Below are 17985 nucleotides of genomic sequence, written 5' to 3' on the forward strand. Positions count from 1 at the left end.
ATACCGGACCCGAGTTACACGCTTGAAAAATGGGTCCGGTATAAAAAAAAGGTTGAGGAAAAATTCGCAGGCAATAATGTACGCACAAAGGAATAATTTCTTTTTTTCTTTTCTTTTTTTTATTTATAAAAATTGCGTAAGGGGCTTGGTGTCGATCCAAACTTAACACTAACGAAGTATGTCGTCATGACGTTGCAATGAAGTTATTATTCAGATCGTGAGATACAGTGTTGTTGTGACAATGGTGGAAATATATTTCTGAACATGCATGATGGCAGATATTGCAAGATATTGAAAGAAAGTGGCATATCTCACTATTGTGGGATCACTTTGCAGAGTCATAATTTGGCCATAATTTGCACATACCAGGGACGCAATTTGAATAATATGCTGAGCTGGGAGCACATGCCGCTGCCGAGGGAAGTTGATCATTTAGTTGAGCATTAGCTGAGCAAGTATGTCTTCCGGAAATAGCTTCTTTGAGTGCTGTGTTTATACACTACATTTAATTTAGCAGACACGTTTATCCAAAGCGATATACAAAAAAGTTTCACATATTTTCACAAATATATTTTCACATATGTATTTTTGCTTCCTGAAATAGGCTCCTGAATGAGAGCACTTTGTTTCTCCATGACAGTATACCTTCTCTGACTCAGACCTTGTTATGGTCTTCTCTGAAGAACAATGCTGACACAGATGCAGCTGTGCCCATTTCCTATTTTTAACTGCTATGGCCGGTGAGTTAGCTTTATTCAGTTCCTCTTTTCATCTCAAATTTTATATGATTCTTTTAAACTGAGGGATATAATGCTAACTGCCCAATATTCTGCCTTCACTTAACAGCAGATGCACTTGTGGTGACAGTACCTATGTTTGCCATAGAGAAACTGCCATCTGCAGTTTTCCTTGTCTAATTTGGCTGTTAATAATTACCTTCCCTGACCCAGCTCAGAGAGACCTGGAGACTACTGAGATTACCCGAAATATTTTAGCCCCAGGACAGTTTGACATGTTCAAATTTGACAGAATCACATTGAAAAGATCACTTTAAAACAATATGCCATTCAATATAAGTTTTAAACAGTACATATTTATACACTAGGTGTGGATCTTTTTGTTTTGCCAATTTATTGTTTTGATAATATCTATACAAGTTTCAGACACTGTCAGTACACAGGTATGATGAATATTGACACTGGCATCCTTTAGTGAATAGTGTGATTGTATTCTGTTTTCTGTGTGCATGCTATCTCAGGAAATATTGACCATGTCATGATACAGGAGAATAGATATTCTTTTCCTACATGACCAAATATTCTAATATTAGATAGTAGATTCATATATGAATAGAACATTTGCACAAAGCAAGTTGAAAGATGCTCTCGGTTGAAATGGCTAAAGTGATTCAAAATTACAGTCAAAGAATCGTGTTTGAAAGAGTCAGATATTAAAAACATTGAAAATAGAAATTTTCTACACATTGCAGATGATTATAATGATCAATCTATTAATTATATCACATTAAGACGTATATTTTTATCCTAGCTGTATGGAATGTGTTACTTCTCAGTATATCTAGGGCAGAGATTTTAAAGATGAGCATGATCAATAATACACAAGTCTGGCTTCAGATCTTAGTAGAGCCTTTCATGCCTACTTTTTTAAACAAGCAACTTTTTTTGTTTTCGCTCTTCATAGTATCTCTTTGCACATTTTGTATGTGGCAGTTTTTAAGGCCTCCCTCTGTGACACAGCAGTTGAACATGTTAGATCTTCATCTTGTCAGGTCATGGGTTGTTTGTAAGGACAGTCACTGTGCCAGTCCTCCTTCAAACCTTTAACCCAGGCGGGCCCCTGTTGTCCCTCTCCTGCTCTGCCTGTGATTAGGTCGGCAAAGCCGGTCCCATGAGTCCATACATTTTGGGGAGCGGGGGCAGTTTGCGTGGGGGTTGGGGGCGGTGGGGGGGTATCAGTGATAGACAGGCTGGACATATTCCGGGGGGAAGAAGCCCACGCGACCATGGCAACGGCCCTTCCAGCGCTGGGGGTCGGTGCAGTCCAAGAGGTCGATGACATCACCACGATGGAAGTGTAGCTGGGAAGGGTGCTGGGGTTTGAAGTCAAACAGGGCGTAGCCATGTTGGGCTTTCTGTGGGTGACAGACAGCACTATCAGTTTCAGTGTTCACAACCAATCAGGAAAGACCTCGTCTGAATCACCACACCAACAACCAATCGACAAAGCCTCATCGCATTAATTTGTATGCACCAGGTTAGAAGTGCATAACATGCATGTACAAGCTTCTATATATAGCTGTACATGGATGTAACTGATCTCCCCCCAAATCATATGAAAAATATAATTTGCCAAAACCAAAAATCTGGGATGCTAAACTGGTTTAAGATGTGTTTTTCACACTACTAGCTGGTTGGTATGTGGCTGGTTAAAGCTGGTTAAAGCTAGTTAAGATGACTATAGGATGTCCAGCTGGTGAAGAGCTGGTCTACCAGCTGAATCCTGCTAGAAGTGCCGAAAACACAACTTAAACTAGTTTGATCAGCTTATTACATTACATTACTTTATGTTATTTGGCTGATGCTTTTATCCAAAGCGACTTACAGTTGATTAGACTAAGCAGGAGATAATCCCTCCTGGAGCAATGTAGGTTTAAGGGCCTTGCTCAAGGGCCCAATGGCTGTGCGGATCTTATTGTGGCTACACCGGGGCTTGAACCACCAACCTTGCGGGTCCCAGTCATGTAACTTAACCACTACGCTTAGGCTGGTTTAAGACAGAATTTTAAGCAGGGATGCTAGTTCTAATTGTATATAGGCTACTATTAAAAGTAGGAAGGGGTACTTGTAGTATTCAATACCTGTCACAGCTGAAAATGACAATTTTGTTGATGCCTTTCGAGGAATTGATCGAGGGGGAAACTTTTGTTTATGCTTATAAAATCTGAATATAGGCTCAGATTCCAATTTCTAGCACAGCATAGCCTGCCTTCTGTGCATAGTTGTGTAATGTGAATATGTACACACGTCAGGAAACCGTGACGGGTTCCGGCTTGGCAGGTGTCTGACTAAATGACAGAAAACATCAGAGGGTGGTTCAATCAACAGTTCTTTTCAAATGTGCTGGTATATCCATTTATTTCATTCAGTCCTTTGTGGCAACTTAATTGATTACTCCCTGTTCCATATTACATGAATGTGTTTAATTTGTTGTAAACGATCATAAGATCGCTGCGTGCTTGGGCATGTCCAACTGAAAACGTCCTCTGAGGTTTATTTACACTAGCTGACTTTGCTCCATATTTAGTGATGAATGCACAATTGATGATATCTTTATGGAGAACAGTCTTAGTTGCCCGATAATAAAAATGAGAATCTGGTGAAAGTGCATCCCTCTCTCTGTTTCTATTTTTTCTTTTCCCTCTCTCCTCTCTCTCTCCATCTCCTTCTCCCACTATCTCTCTCTCTCTCTCTCTCTCTCTCTCTCTCTCACTCTCTCTCTCTGAGCAGGGTTATATAACTCATAGAGGTTTGTTCTGGTTCAGTCTCGGGTTCGTTGCTCATCGCACAGGTAACGCCTACCCCAGGTGAGAGTTTCCCCTCCCTCAGGAAGATGGTCCTCTCCTTGGCGATGCTGTTGGTCTTGTAGAATTCCACCAGCTGGTTCAGCGAACTGAAGGCCTCGTCCCACACAAAGTACTGCCCCTCTCGGTCCTTCAGCACCTTGAAGTGCTGCACGTGATCCCCATAACTGCCGGGGCAGGGAGACAGAGGACAGAGGATGGCAAATGAGGACGAGAACTCAATATATTGAGTACAATTTAGTGTCGTATATTTGCGTATATAGTATGCGTTATGCATTCCTAAATCTAAATATCTGAGAAGACAAAACGTGAAAAGCTTCAAGGAGGATAAATACTTTCTGAAGGCACCATATATAAATTAAAGTACAAATATATATATTTAGGTATATATAGGTATATATAGGTATGACTTTTCTTTTTACTTAAGTCTTTGACCAGTCTGGCCCTTCTCCTCTGATGTCTCTCATTAACAAGGCGTTTGTTTTTTGTTTTTCCACACCATTCTCTGCAAACTCTAGAGACTGTTGTGTGTGAAAATCCCAGGAGATCAGCAATAGGTACAAAAATACTCAAACCAGCTCGTCTAGCACCAACACTCATGCCACGGTTGAAATCACTGAGGTCACTTTTTTCCCCCCATTTTGATGGTTGATGTGAAGAATAACTGAAGCTCCTGACCCATATCTGCATTTTATGCATTGCACTGCTGTCTGATTAGATAATCGCATGAATAAGTGGGTGTACAGGTGTTCCTAATAAAGTGCTCAGTGACTGTATATTTTGCCATGCGTGAAAATCGTACACTTGGATTTCTGCATTTGTGAATGCACTGACTGAGTGAGCATCAGCAGAAATATGGATCAGCCATGGCTTCCTCACACACAGGCAAACTGAAAGAGAAGTGTCAGTTCGTACAACCACACTCTATAAAATATGACTGAGGTGTCTTATTGCACAGCATGAACAGCACAGTGTTCCCTGGTTGGATTCTGTTTTGATTGGCGTACCGACATATAATGTCATAGAAACCGTATTGGCAGCCTTCTGTCACCTGTTTCCATAGCAGCCTCAGATCCAGAGCGATGCACACAAGCTGGTTTTTATGTTGTGAGAAATTACACAGTAATTATAAAGCTTTCCCTCGTAGATGCACCTGTCCACACACATGCACATACATACAGGTACGTACATGCACAGTTTACTTTCAAATGCATTACAAACCTTCCCAGAATTGTACTGCATTTCTTCGCTTAAGACTCACAGACTTGGCCTATCTACCTTGTGCACTAGACTTGTGTCCATGGCTTTACAACCGATCCTATGTGAATTGTACCTTATCGGACCTGTTCTGTAGTTTGTTCTATGACCTTGATATGCACTCTTTACCCGTCACTTTGTATGAAAGGGTCTGCTAATTAAAATGTAATGTAAGATTTTGGTGGAGGCTGATTAAATAACAGGAAGTTTAACCACCGGACCTGCTACATTCCTATCAAGCTGCTCATTCTCACAGGAGAGAATTCCCACAATGCGTAATTCTCTATAAACAAAGAGCCAAATACAGTCCCCTCCAAATGTATTGGAACAGCAAGGCCAATTCCTTTGTTTTTGCAATACACTGAATACATTTGTGGTTGAGATAAAAGAACACGAGACAAGAGTTCATAATTTCAGCTTTTATTTTCTGGTATTCATATTTAGATGTGTTAAACTACTTAGAACATAGAACCTTTGGTATCAGACGACCCGATTTTTGGGTGAGCAAAAATATTATAACAGAGAATATTTAAGTAAATGAAAGTAAATAGCACTTAATATTTGGTAGCATATCCCTTGCTTGCAATAACTACATCAATCCAGCAACCCATTGGCATCACCCAACTGTTGCATTCTCCTTTTGTGATGCTTTTCCAGGCTTTTACTGCAGCCTCTTTCAGTTGTGTTTTTTTTTTGGGGGGGGGGGGGGGGGTTAAGGTCTGGTGATTGACTTGGCCAGTCTAAAACCTTCCACTTTTTCTCCATAATGAAGTCCTTTGTTGTGTTGTGTTTTGGGTCATTGTCTAGACTTCTGAATTTATCCTGCCGCTACCATCATGAGTTACATCATCAATAAAGATTAGTGAGCCACCAGAAGCAGCCATGTAAGCTCAAGCCATGACACGTCCTCCACCGTGCTTCACAGATGAGCTTTTATGTTTTGGATCATGAGCAGATCCCTTCTTTCTCCACAATTTGGCCTTTCCATCACAATCTCATCAGTCCATAAAACATTGTTCAACAACTATCTCCTTACTTCTTTGCAAATTGTAGTGTCGCCTTCCGATTCTTACTACTGATAAGTGGTTTGCATCTTGTGGTATATTGCTTCTCTCTAAGTCTTTGAATGGTTGATTTGAGATATCTTCACCCATGCCCTGTAGAGATTGTTTGTGATGTCACTGACTGATGTTTTGGGGTTTCTCTTCACATCTCTCACAATGTTTTTGTTATCAACTGCTGTTGTTTTCCTTGGTTGCCCTGTTCCATGTCTGCTGCTCGGTACACCAGAAGTTTCTTTCTTTTTCAGGATATTCTAAGTTGTTGTACAAGCTATCCCCAACGATTTATTCTCTTTTCAAAGCTTCAAAATGCCTTTTATTTCTCCCAAAGACAGCTCTCTGGTCTGTGTGTTGGTTTATCTTTTCTAACACAAATGCAGTCTTCACAGGCAAAACCCAAGGCTAAAACCAAGAGTAGATATTCAGAACTATTTATTGTTTAATCAATCAATCTAACAGGACACGTCTGGGCCACAGGAGATGCTGGTGTCTTATATATCAGGTGGTCTGATACAAAAGGTGCTATGTTCTAAGATGATTAACAAATCTAGATAAAACAAAGAAATTGATGTGTTTTGGAGCACCTTTCTCCTCGTGTCAATTTTGTCTACTGAAGAGAAAATGCATCACAGGGTACTTACTGTAGTCTGTGGCTTTTACTGAGCTTTGCTGATTAAACCCAAATGTAGTGCATTGGTCCACTCATACAATGCTACAAATGAAAGCAATTGCTCTCCAGCTGGCTAAAACAAGCAATAGTGAATTCATTGTGTAAATTATATAGAAGTAATTAGCCCAGATTCTAGAGCTCTCAAACTTTGATATAAGCTACTCATATGTTTCTGCTACAAATACTATTAATTTAGACATCATCTAGAGTAGCACAGAATGTGTAAGCTCATGTCAAATGCAAGGAGTACTGGGGTGAGTTGTCACTCTTGCTGCTTGCTGGGGGTGGATGTAACAGGAACAGAAAATGTGCTTAAATCAGACCCATACTATTAAATTTACACCAACTTGTGTATAGGTCTGAAGCCAAAAGACCCTATATTTACACATGGGTCTGGACAAAAGTGATCACATTACCACAACTCATCCCTTGTTGGTCAAATTGATGGTGTTACAACTAACCCATCGTTTAAACCATCGCAGGTCTCCCGTACTGGAAACAAATACCTTGAGGAACCAGGGGTCACTGACAGGTAAATTAATTACAAACTTCCGGTAAATGTCTTCCTTGAATTGAAAAGAATAATTTTGTGCAGATTGAAATTTACACATTGCAGAGATATTGTATTTTGTTGTTGAACCCAATCAACACCCATCACCTTTCCACAGAGGAGTGACATTCGAGTCACCTCAAACAGTTTAACGTCATTACTGTTCCAGGGCGTGTGCTTTCTTAATGCCTGACTGACAGCTAACAGACAAGCAGCAACTGGAATATTGAGGTTTTTTCACATCTTATGGCCCAGAGGACAAAGTTTATGTTTTAATTTTTGGCGGACTGTGTCACCGTGCTGGTTATTTGGCTGCGAGCGAAGGCTACCCAGGTTAAAGCTGTCATACGTTAAGCCCTGCTCTCTGAAGCCCTTACACAGGAACCCTGCTTATAGCTGCTGCTCATAGCTCCTCTTAGACAAGGTGCAGATCCTGTAGCATGTGACCTTTCGAGGTGTGAAATAACAAATGTCTGACGAGAATGTTCTTGGCTGAACATTTTAATGCTGATGTTGGTGCCTGGTAGCCTTTTGCTGTTTGGCATGTGAGTGTATGTGTGAATGGGTGAATGAATGACATGAATTGTAAAGCCCTTGGATAAAAGTGCAATATAAATGCAGTCCATTTACCATTTACCATTTACCATTTAACGTAACACCAGTCACTACTGGTGACTGAAAGGAATTCTATAACACTAACTTTTTTTTGTTGTTGTTGAGAATTTTGAAAAAGCAACCCAAAAAACGTACTCTCAAAAGAGTGCTGACAGCTCACAGCTGACTCATCAGAAACAGCTCAGAGGCCAAACTGTCTGATTACTTTTGGTCCCCTAAAATGGAGGGACTATGTATAAAAATATGTAATTCCTACATGGATCATCCAATATGGATGTTAAGTAAAGATGACAATCTGCACTTTTACCTCATATTCATTGTTTAATTTCAGAAGACATACGACAGAGCAAAAGGAATGAGTATGTGTCTGAAATATTTGGCCAAGAATTACATATAATTATAATTATGTTACAGTCAATACAAAATAATTGTCCATAGCCTGGTTTTAGCGGAGTGTTTTTTAACTGCGGTGGTGAAAGCATCACTTCACTGTTATATTCTCACATAGAGTTCAAGCCCCATCAGAGCTCTTAGCACTGGGGTGTCAAGAGGAAGATCTGCTCATCTTCTGAAACCATAGGTGCAATTAAGTCTGATAGAAAATGCCCCAATCATCATTGCATCACTGTCATAAGGTCATGTGACAGCCTGTAATAAGCTCAATCTTCATCTAGAAAGATAATGAAAAGGATAATTTCTTATTGTTGTTCTCTATTGATTTGCATTGACTTTTGCGTCCAGACATGCACCTTCAGGTAGCTTCACAGTCTATAGCACAGATGACAGAGAAATTTGTTTTTTTAAATAAAAATCCAATGCTTAAAAATGTAAGTGTGCTTTTTAAGATAGAAAGGCACGTGAAAATAGGCACAGGATGGGTTAACCATTTAAGGTGTGAGATGAGATTGGATGTGATTCACTGAACATTCTAATGCTGATGTAACGCTCACTCCTGGTAATTGGAAGCGATGGAGTTCTAGAACACCAAGTTGGAATTTTGAAAAAACAAAAGGAAAACCTGCCCTTAATTAAGGCTTAATTAAGGGACCATCAGAAGCCAGGCAATGCCCTGGACTTTTGGGGAGGGGTAACCCAGGTAACCTCTCCCAGTCCCCTGTCTACTGTTCAGTCACACACCTTGTGTGTGAGTGGTTTCCCTGGGGAATCAGCGCACTTGTCCCTTGTCATGGTTTTGCACCTTATTGTACATCTGCCAAAAGCTTGTCATGTAATGAAATGCAATGTAATGTGACCCATGTCATGCATGCAGGGGATGCCTGACATTTTAAACATTGCAGTAGGATTTAAAACAGTATGGAGCTGAACACACCTTGGTGTGAATTCCTTTAACTCTACATGCTGGTAATAGATACAGTCACAGTTCAGACATCATAGGCGTGTAAAATGTTCTTTTGAATACCAATTACATTTTTTAAGACCAACCAGCCCACATGGCTGGAAGGTCATTTGCAATTTTAACAGCGTAGGTGCTGTGCAGAAAAATGACAGCTACGGCTGTCTGAAACTAGCAAAGACACTTGCGTTGCCATGTCCAAGATAAAGCCTGGTGCTATGGCCTCCTACTGGAGCGCATATGGACACCAGTTGGAGAGTTAGGGATGGTGATCGTAACCCCATTTTTCAGACTTAAATTTGGCACAACTGCAGAAAAGCGGACTGTTTGTCTGGCATTTCACCGCTGGCTCGTCAAGCTCCCCCAGGAGAAGAGATTTAGAAACCTGTCCTGTAGGTACAGAGTCACAGACTTCCCACCCGCACCCATGCAGGGCTGGCAGTGCCTGGTACGGAGGGGGCAGTCCTGCCAGGGCCTACATGGACTGGCTGATACGAACTGGTCGCTTTTCGAAAGTGAGGGTAATAAGGTCTCACACTGCATAAGATAAGCAACCGCTCAGCATAAAATCAACTCTCATCTCTGATTAAGCACATTTTACTCTGGCCCCAAAATCAGTGTTTCAGCTGGAGCCACCGAAGCCCTAAAACACCGCTGTTCAGCCAGTAATCTTGAAACTGTGAATTCAGGGGCACCAAATGACTCACAGAAAATATTAACATGCAGGGGGGTTGCCAGGATTTCCTTTATGGGCGACTAGAAGGGGGGGGGGGATAGGCGATATGCGATAACGTTGTTATGATGATATGACTTGTGATAAATAAACAAAGTGTAGTCCTAATGTCTTTCTGCTTTAGCTACACTATTAACATTGGCCCCAGACAGTGACTATCCTATGCCCACTGAATAAAAAATAAAATTAATAAAACATTACTTCCAACATGCATTTATTGAACAAATTGCACATGAACAGCCAATACATTTAACAGAATATCAATTTAAATAAATACTATTGATCGCAGTTCAAGCAGTCTTTAGCAATACGTTCATCTTGCATGGTCAAATCTTGATGACCAAAAATATACAATATGTTGTAAGCTGCCCTATTTTAGCCAATTATAATGCGCAATTTTAGTTGGAGAAATATATGTGGCACATGGGATGACCAATCAAATTCCAGTACCCTGCCATTGCACTGGACATGTCCTTCCTAACATGCACAACATGAAAACAGTCAGAGGCCCATGAAGCTGATCCCTTCTTTGCAGAACCAAATAAAAATGAACACGTACACTCAGCAAGCTCTCGCTTTCTCACATCTGAGGGAAAAAAACTTTCTGTTGTGTCTCTTTCACACGAGCAGCAGAAAAAGACCAGCACACCCACTGAGAACTCAGCGAAGACGGCAAGATTCCCATCCCCAGAGATCAGACTGGGTGAACAGCAGCGATATTTATAACTTCAATGCGAAACAACAACATTCATTTACTGATGTTTTGTCTGCTTCCTCCTGCGTTACTTTCAACTTTCGCTCTGAGCTCAACACCTCCCCTAATCACAGAGCACATGACAGCCACAAGACACCGGTGAATAAGTCCATTGCCAGGGGAAACGGAATAAAGCTATGAGGACAGTCAACGGCCTGGCAGAAGTCCAGTGTGCTTACCGAAACAGAGCATACAGTACTGCTGTGTATTGTTCATATTTTTTCTAAATACAATGATAATTGCATTTCACAGAGCTATTTTTGTATAGTGTTAAGGACAATTTCTCTGTCTGTCTCACCCCTTAGGAAACTCATCAGCAGATATGCTGCACAGAGGAAAAAATATCTGACGTCATGGCCTTGGACTAGTGACACATACACACACACACACACACACACACACACACACACACAGACACACACCAAATTATGTGAAACGCGTAAGAAATGTGGTAAACATTGTCCTTCACATATGCCTTATCTCTTCAGTCAGAATTCCTTGATGACCTGAATTCTGTACTTGAACCACATTTAGGTATGTATTGTTTACCAAGTGGCCGATTAAAAAACAGCCTTTGTTTTTGAGGCTGACTTCCTGGTCTTGTTGAGAAGTGTTGCTCTCTCGCAGCAGTGCGGTTCACTCCAGTTAGTAAATGGTCCCAATATGGTCAAAATATGGGACCAATTGTATGCCAATGGCACCTTTATTAGGTATTTATTAGGCACATTTATTAGGTATTTTTATTTGAATGTTGGGCTTCTGCTGCTGTAACCTATCCACTTAAGAGGTTTGATGTGTTGTTTGTTCAGAGATGCTAACAAGGCGTTTTTTGCCTGCAGAACTGCTGCTCGCTGGATGTTTTTTTTGTTTTCACACCATTCTCTGCAAACTCTAGAGGCTGTTTTGCGTGAAAATCCCAAGAGATGAGTAATTTCTCAGATACTCAAACCACCTTGTCTGGCACCAACAATCATTCCACTGTCAAAGTCACTTAGATCATATTTCTTATCTGAAATTTGATCTGAAAAACAGCTGAACCTCTTAACCATGTTTGCATGCTTTTGTGCATTTAGTTGCTGCCACATGATTGGCTGATAAAATATTTGCATTAACAAGCTGGTGTACAGGTCGACCTAATAAAGTGCTCACTGAGAGTATGCGTTCAGAATATAAATGGTAAATGGACTGCATTTATGTAGTCAAGTTATATGTAAAATATGAAGTCAATCATATTTCCCACCACTTTTTCTTTGTCTAATGTCAACAGCAGTGTGACGGTTATTGTGTAATTTGGACAATATTGTCAGGCTCCGTGTTTTCACTGTTTAGTTTTTTGTCTATGTGTGTCACATTTCTGTGTATTCATACCCTCTGTGCACACTGTAGTCACCCTGTCAGTTTGTTCATTCATTGGTATTTGTTTCATTACATTGCATTATTGGCATTTGGCAGACGCTCTTATCCAGAGCGATGTACAGTTGATTAGATTAAGCAGGAGACAATCCTCCCCTGGAGCAATGCAGGGTTAAGGGCCTTGCTCAAGGGCCCAATGGCTGTGCGGATCTTATTGTGGCTACCCCGGGATTAGAACCACCGACCTTGCGTGTCCCAGTCATTTACCTTAACCACTACACTACAGGCCACCCCTGCGTTTTCACTTCCTGATTGCCATTCCCTCTTGTTATTTGTCTAATATAAACCCCTCTGTTTGTTCAGTTACTCGCCAGATTGTTATGTGTCTTGAATGTACTTTCCAGCGGTTATACCTGATTGATTTCTGTTACGACCTGTTTCGTTTCCGACTTCCGTATTTTGCTTTACCCGTCTGTCTTGTTTGGAACCGCAGTTTCTCAACCCATTTTGGCTTTTCGACTTTTGTTTTCGGATTCTGTTTACTGGCTTTCGGCCTCCGCTTTTATTACACTAAAGTCTTTATTCTAAAATCTACGCCTTGGTCTCGCATCTGGGTCCGATAAATATTAGAATATTTCTGGATGAATCCGGGACAGTTTGTGTCACTGCGTGTTACAAACTTAATGGACGACCCAGACCCAACCTGGACTCAGACTTCAAGACCAGATAGGGGTCCCCTCTTTTCTGTGCAGAACAGTCGCTGGATCCAATTTGTACAACATAGTAGGACTAAACTGCACTTTCACAGTTTCAAGATGCTTTTCACAAGCCCATGGAAAGTTTTTTCACATTTTTCTCTGCAGGCTATGGTTGTTGCTAAGGGAGACTGGGTGTGCTGATGAAGCATCCTCGGGAATGCAGGTAGCTCACCTGACAGACATGGAGAACTCCCCCGGGGCACTCTCGCTCTCCCGCACAAGGAACCCCCCGCACTCCTCCTGCCGCAAACGCCCTTCGGCCACCTGTCTGGCCACCCGTCCCGCGAACCACCTGCAGGAGGCGCTCACGGTCACCTGAGGGCACCCACAACTGTCCCAGCCTGCCATCCAACGAACAGGCTACACAGTTCTGGATCAGTGTTCAATTCATGAAAAAACTTAACATATCAATGCTCTTCTCCGTCTATGTAGTTGTAAGCAAGCCGTACTCAACCCCGCTCGTTATTAATTTGGGAAATATGCCTTCTCGAATCTGCCACATGCTGCAGGAATGTGTACAGTTACGGTTTCTTGACAGAGCAGTAATACTGTATCTTTAAGCGTGTACTGTTCATTTGTGCTTATGGATCATTCTACAGGATGCTCATTGAAGCAAGTCCCTGCTGAACAACTGGAATTCCACAAGTGGAATAGATTTGAAATGGTTTTAGCTGTGTTTTCAACATTTGTAGCTGGTCAAGGCTGGTTTCTAGCTGGTAGAATAAATTTGTGGTCATCTGGTGGACTAGCTGACTGCATAGGCCAGCTGAAAGTGTTGAAACACAGCCTAAACCAGCTTGACCAGCTTAAACAGTTTTAAGCTGGAGTTTTCAGCAGGGTTCAGTTGACAGTATACCAAGCAGAGCCCAAACTGAAACTCGAACAAACCTTCTGGTCGGCCAAACCACCGCAAAACACTGCGGCAGCACACCCCACAATACACCTCAACTTTGTTAACATTCATCTGTGCTTTTGTCCCTCTCAAACTGACGGCAGCGCGGTTTGAGAACGACAGCAGCGCGGTTGAGAACGACTCCGGCGGTTTTTCTCACGCGTGGGGTCGCACGTTGATGTAGTTCTTGGGGACATAGCCTCTGCGCCCCGTCAGCTCTGCGGTGTACCAGTTAGGGTCATCTTCCATGTTGGTGATCTGGAGCCATTACAAAAAATCAATATGCAGCTGGAACATGCAATCTGAACCAACCCCTAATCTGAACCAGCTCCCAGCCCCACATGGTTTGACCTGCACAACATATGTTTTGAAACAGACAAGCTGCTTGCTCATACCCAGCTAGACTAGCTTCATGACCAGCTCATACCCAGAGAGACCAGCTTATGACTAGCTTGACCAGCCCAATTTTCAAACTTTTTTACCTACTTAAATAAGGAAAATTAATACTGTGATATAAAGCACTTATTCTGCTGAGTTTCGGAATTATTTTTTCATTATGATTCTTCAAACTCAATCAAACAAAATCAAAATGCTAATAGGAATTTAGTGGTATGTCTATCAAATATCACTCTGCGAATATTAATTATGGAAGGAACATGCCCCATCAGTCTCCCAGCTCCCTATTCAGAAATATTTTATATTTAAAGGTTTGTTTTATTTTTTTTGGTTTTTTTTCTGTTTTGCATTTTATGGCTAAATATACACTACCCAATGAATCATGGTCTCAGTAGCTCAAGAAACACTCCCTGTGTGGTTTCCCACATGTAACCAACACTGATATAATTTTGTTTGATGCCCATGTACTGTACTGCACAGTGTATACACTCACCAAGCACTTTATTAGGAACATTTTTACTTTATTACACCGACTTATTCATGCGATTATCTAATCAGCCATTTGTGTGGCAGCAGTGCAATGCATACAATCATGTAGATACAGGTCAGGAGTATCTCAGAAACGGCCGATCTCTCTGTTTGAAAAGAATGGTGCGAAAAACTAAAAAAGAATCCAGTGAGTAGCAGTTCTGCCTTGTTAATGAGAGATGTCACAGGAAAATGGCCAGGCTGGTCAAAGCTGACAGGAAGGTGACAGTAACGCAAATAACCGCACATTACAACTGTGGTATGTAGAACAGCCTCTCTGAACGCACAACGCATCATAACTCTTAAGTGGATAAGCTACAGCAGTAGAAAAATAAGTCTAATGAATACCTAACAAAGTGCCTGGTGAGTGTACATCCTAACAGAGGGTCCCAGTGGAAAAGCGTGCGGCGAGAGGAAAGCGCTCTGGCTCCTCCGTCTCTCACCTTCAGGACGTCGCCCTTCTGAAAGCTGAGCTCGTCGCTCTCTGTGGCCCGAAAAGTATAGAGAGCCAGAGCCTCCATCCCTGCGCCCCCCTCCAGGCCGGAGCTGCCCTGTGCCCCCCGCAGCTGCGCTGTGTACCCCCGAGAGGGAGATCGGAGAAGGGAGCCTCACAGCTGAGTCTGACTGCAGGCTGTCAGTGAAAATGAGCCGGAGGAAAAGAGAAGCGAGTGAAGCCCTGCTGCACACTGACTGTGTTCAGCTCCATCTGAGAGAGAGAGAGAGAGAGACAGAGAGACAGAGAGGGGGGGCGCGGAGGAAGAGATGGGGGGGAGGTAGTTCCTGGCTCTTACTCAGGGAGGTGAACAGAAACAGGAAACCAGAAAAAACAAAGGAGGAAAAAAAAGCTTGAATCCTGTCAGACTCAAAGTTCCCCCGAGCAGTAGTGTGAAGAGTGATCAATGATACCCCTCTTGGAACACGTGTGCGAGTGCGTGTGCCTGTACACGTACATGCACTCCTGTGTATGTGTGTGCGTGTGTGTGTGCGTGCGTGCATGTGTGTGTATGTCTGTGCACTCGAGTGTGTGTGCATGTACATGTATGTGTGTATGTGTGTGTGTGTGTGTGTGTGTATGTGCGTGTACGTGTGTGTGCATGTGTGTGCTGCAAGAAGGAGTTCTATAAAGGGAAAGGAACAACTGAGAGAATAACTGACGGGGGGCAGGGGGAGTATGGTTGCAGTTGTTTGGTTGAGTTTGCGAATCCCCTCTGTTCTGTCTTTATGTGGTGCTGTTTAATTTGGGACATTGTGGGAGCACTTTCATAAAGGGTCTCTCTGCAGGAGCATAGACCTGGCTGAGAGCTAATCCACCACTGCCTGATGCTTCTCTGCATTTGCCTCTGAAGTTTAATGAAGATCTGGTACACAGGGCCCCACTTCTCGGCAGGAGAAGAGGGGGTGCCTTCCCTGACGACATCGGTTGAAATCCTAGTGTCTCTAACTCAATTGGTCAGGGCGTTGGGGGCACTGGTGTTCTCAAGTCCTTGCTGTGTTTCTCACTGGCTTTAGAAGATAAGGCTTTTGGAGACTCTTTCTGATGTTATTCTGGGGCCCTTCTGAGGGAAGTCACACGTTTGAAGAGTGTCGTTAAAAATGCTCTGTAATGGTTCTGTGCCATACCACATCTCTGCTTCAAAGAGGCACTCACTGGAACTCTATTTCTCTGAGAACCATCCCTCACCCCCAAAGAGTGTGGTTTTTATTATGTATTAATTGGCTAGAACCTGGAATTAATTTAAATGAAACTATTTTACTATGATTACAAAAATAAAATAAAGACGGATGTTTGATTGGAGCCGTGCCATGTACAAGGTGCATTCCTGTCTTTTTCTCAATGCATGCTGAGATGGGCTCCAGCACCCCCTGGGACCTGACCAGGAATAAGCAGGTTAGGATGTTTGGTTGGACAAGCACTCATCAAAGAGGGCATGTACGATACCATTTGTAAATATAAATATATTTTAAAACAACATTAAATGTCAAGCAGACAGTTATGGCATTAATACACTCAAACCCCAGAGCAACAGTAATAATATGGTCATTACAGAAAGCATGCGAATCAGTTGGTATTCAGTGAGACAAAAACATATTGTACCTAGGTATATATTCCTGATATCAATATTTTTTTTATGTATGTGGTTACTTCTGGCACTTGGAACTGTACTTCCCTCTCGTGTTTTTAGCATGTATGTCTGCTAAATGCCTGTAATGTACTGTTCTGTTATTTTCTCTGTTGTGTGTGAATTATCTGTCTGTCAGGCCTGCTTTAGCAAAGGTGACTGCGTGGAAACTTACAGTATCAGAGTAAATGTGAAGAATGAGAGTCTTTCTTTTTTTTCCTCAGGATGGCCGTGACCTGGGGGAAATACCATGTTTTTTTATTGTCGTTAAAAGCTGCTGCTGTCATGGACATTGTGTTGCTTTGGCGATGACAGGAGTGATGGTGCTGTGTCTCTTTCCCTAGAATTTTTTTTCTTGTCTGATTTACAGTATACTGTTCAGGCCAACATACAGTAGTTCTATTTTACCTGCTGTATTTACTTTAACATGGGGGCTCTTAAACAAAAGATTTGTGTACATGACTGGGACCCGCCAGGGTTTGATCCCTGGTGTAGCCACAATAAGATCTGTTCAGCTGTTGGGCCCTTGAGCAAGGCCCTTATCCCTGCATTGCTCCCGGTGAGGATTGTCTCCTGCTTAGTCTAATCAACTGTAAGTTGCTTTCGATAAAAAGCATCAGCCAAATTACATGTAATGTAATGTAAAAAGGTCATTTGTGTGGGTCTGCCTGTCACAGATACACATAGATACAGACTGACACACACACTCTCCCTGTTTTCACCAGAGTGGTTTCTATGAACATTTGTTTTCTTTCCTGTTTGGACACAGTCAGGCTATGACAAAGCCAAGGAAACTCAAGGAGGAAACCTGGGAGACACACACACATACACGCACATGTACATGCACAAACACCCCCCCCCCCACACACACACACACACACACACACACACTGCCAAGTGCTTTGAGGACTTTTCAGGAACTCAAAGTCAAGTCATCGTTCCTACAACAAAAACTGTAACTTACGCAATAAGGAAGGGTGTGTGCATATGTGTGGGTGTGTGTGTGTGTGTGTGTGTGGGAGAGGACCTGTTACAGGATTTTGATTAAATTATCCTTTCCTGTTTTAATGTGGGTTAGAGTTGAACACAGTGAGTTCCTGTGAGGGAGTGTGGAATACATTTAGAAGCTAAACCAACGCAAACAATGGTGTGCCAATTGCACAGTGTTTGTCATGATAGAGGGGTAATTACAGACTATTACAGGGTGATTGTTTTAGATTCTGATAGACATTCCATTTGGAATCAGGTTCTTTTTTAAAAAGAACTTCTTACTTGCGCATCATAATCATAATCAGCAAACCTTGTCTTCACCACCTGATAGAAAGCGTGTTAATACTGTCACT

The 17985-nt window shown here is 42.1% G+C and overlaps 1 protein-coding gene across 1 annotated transcript; it reads right to left on the reverse strand.

The window, feature by feature from the left end:
* Positions 1–1112: 1112 nt before the first annotated feature.
* LOC133115338 (GRB2-related adapter protein-like) lies at positions 1113–15208 on the reverse strand. Its single transcript, XM_061225195.1, has 5 exons — positions 14966–15208; positions 13759–13856; positions 12879–12998; positions 3600–3768; positions 1113–2152 (listed from the first exon to the last, which is right to left on the reverse strand). Exons 1-5 carry the CDS (start codon positions 15041–15043, stop codon positions 1973–1975), a joined length of 645 nt encoding a protein of 214 aa, XP_061081179.1. The 5' UTR covers positions 15044–15208; the 3' UTR covers positions 1113–1972.
* Positions 15209–17985: the final 2777 nt, after the last annotated feature.

Source organism: Conger conger, chromosome 16, assembly GCF_963514075.1.
Source record: "Conger conger chromosome 16, fConCon1.1, whole genome shotgun sequence".
Classification (NCBI taxonomy): Eukaryota; Metazoa; Chordata; class Actinopteri; order Anguilliformes; family Congridae; genus Conger; species Conger conger.

What these genes read in the sequence shown, in the direction of transcription:
- LOC133115338 (XM_061225195.1), bottom strand. Translation starts at nt 15,043, where the DNA reads ATGGAGGCTCTGGCTCTCTATACTTTTCGGGCCACAGAGAGCGACGAG. An exon ending in ATCAACGTGCGACCCCACGC is followed by an intron (nt 12,999 to 13,758) that starts GTGAGAAAAACC and finishes CGCCTCCTGCAG; the next exon opens with GTGGTTCGCGGGACGGGTGG. An exon ending in AGGGGAAACTCTCACCTGGG is followed by an intron (nt 2,153 to 3,599) that starts GTAGGCGTTACC and finishes TGTCACCCACAG; the next exon opens with AAAGCCCAACATGGCTACGC.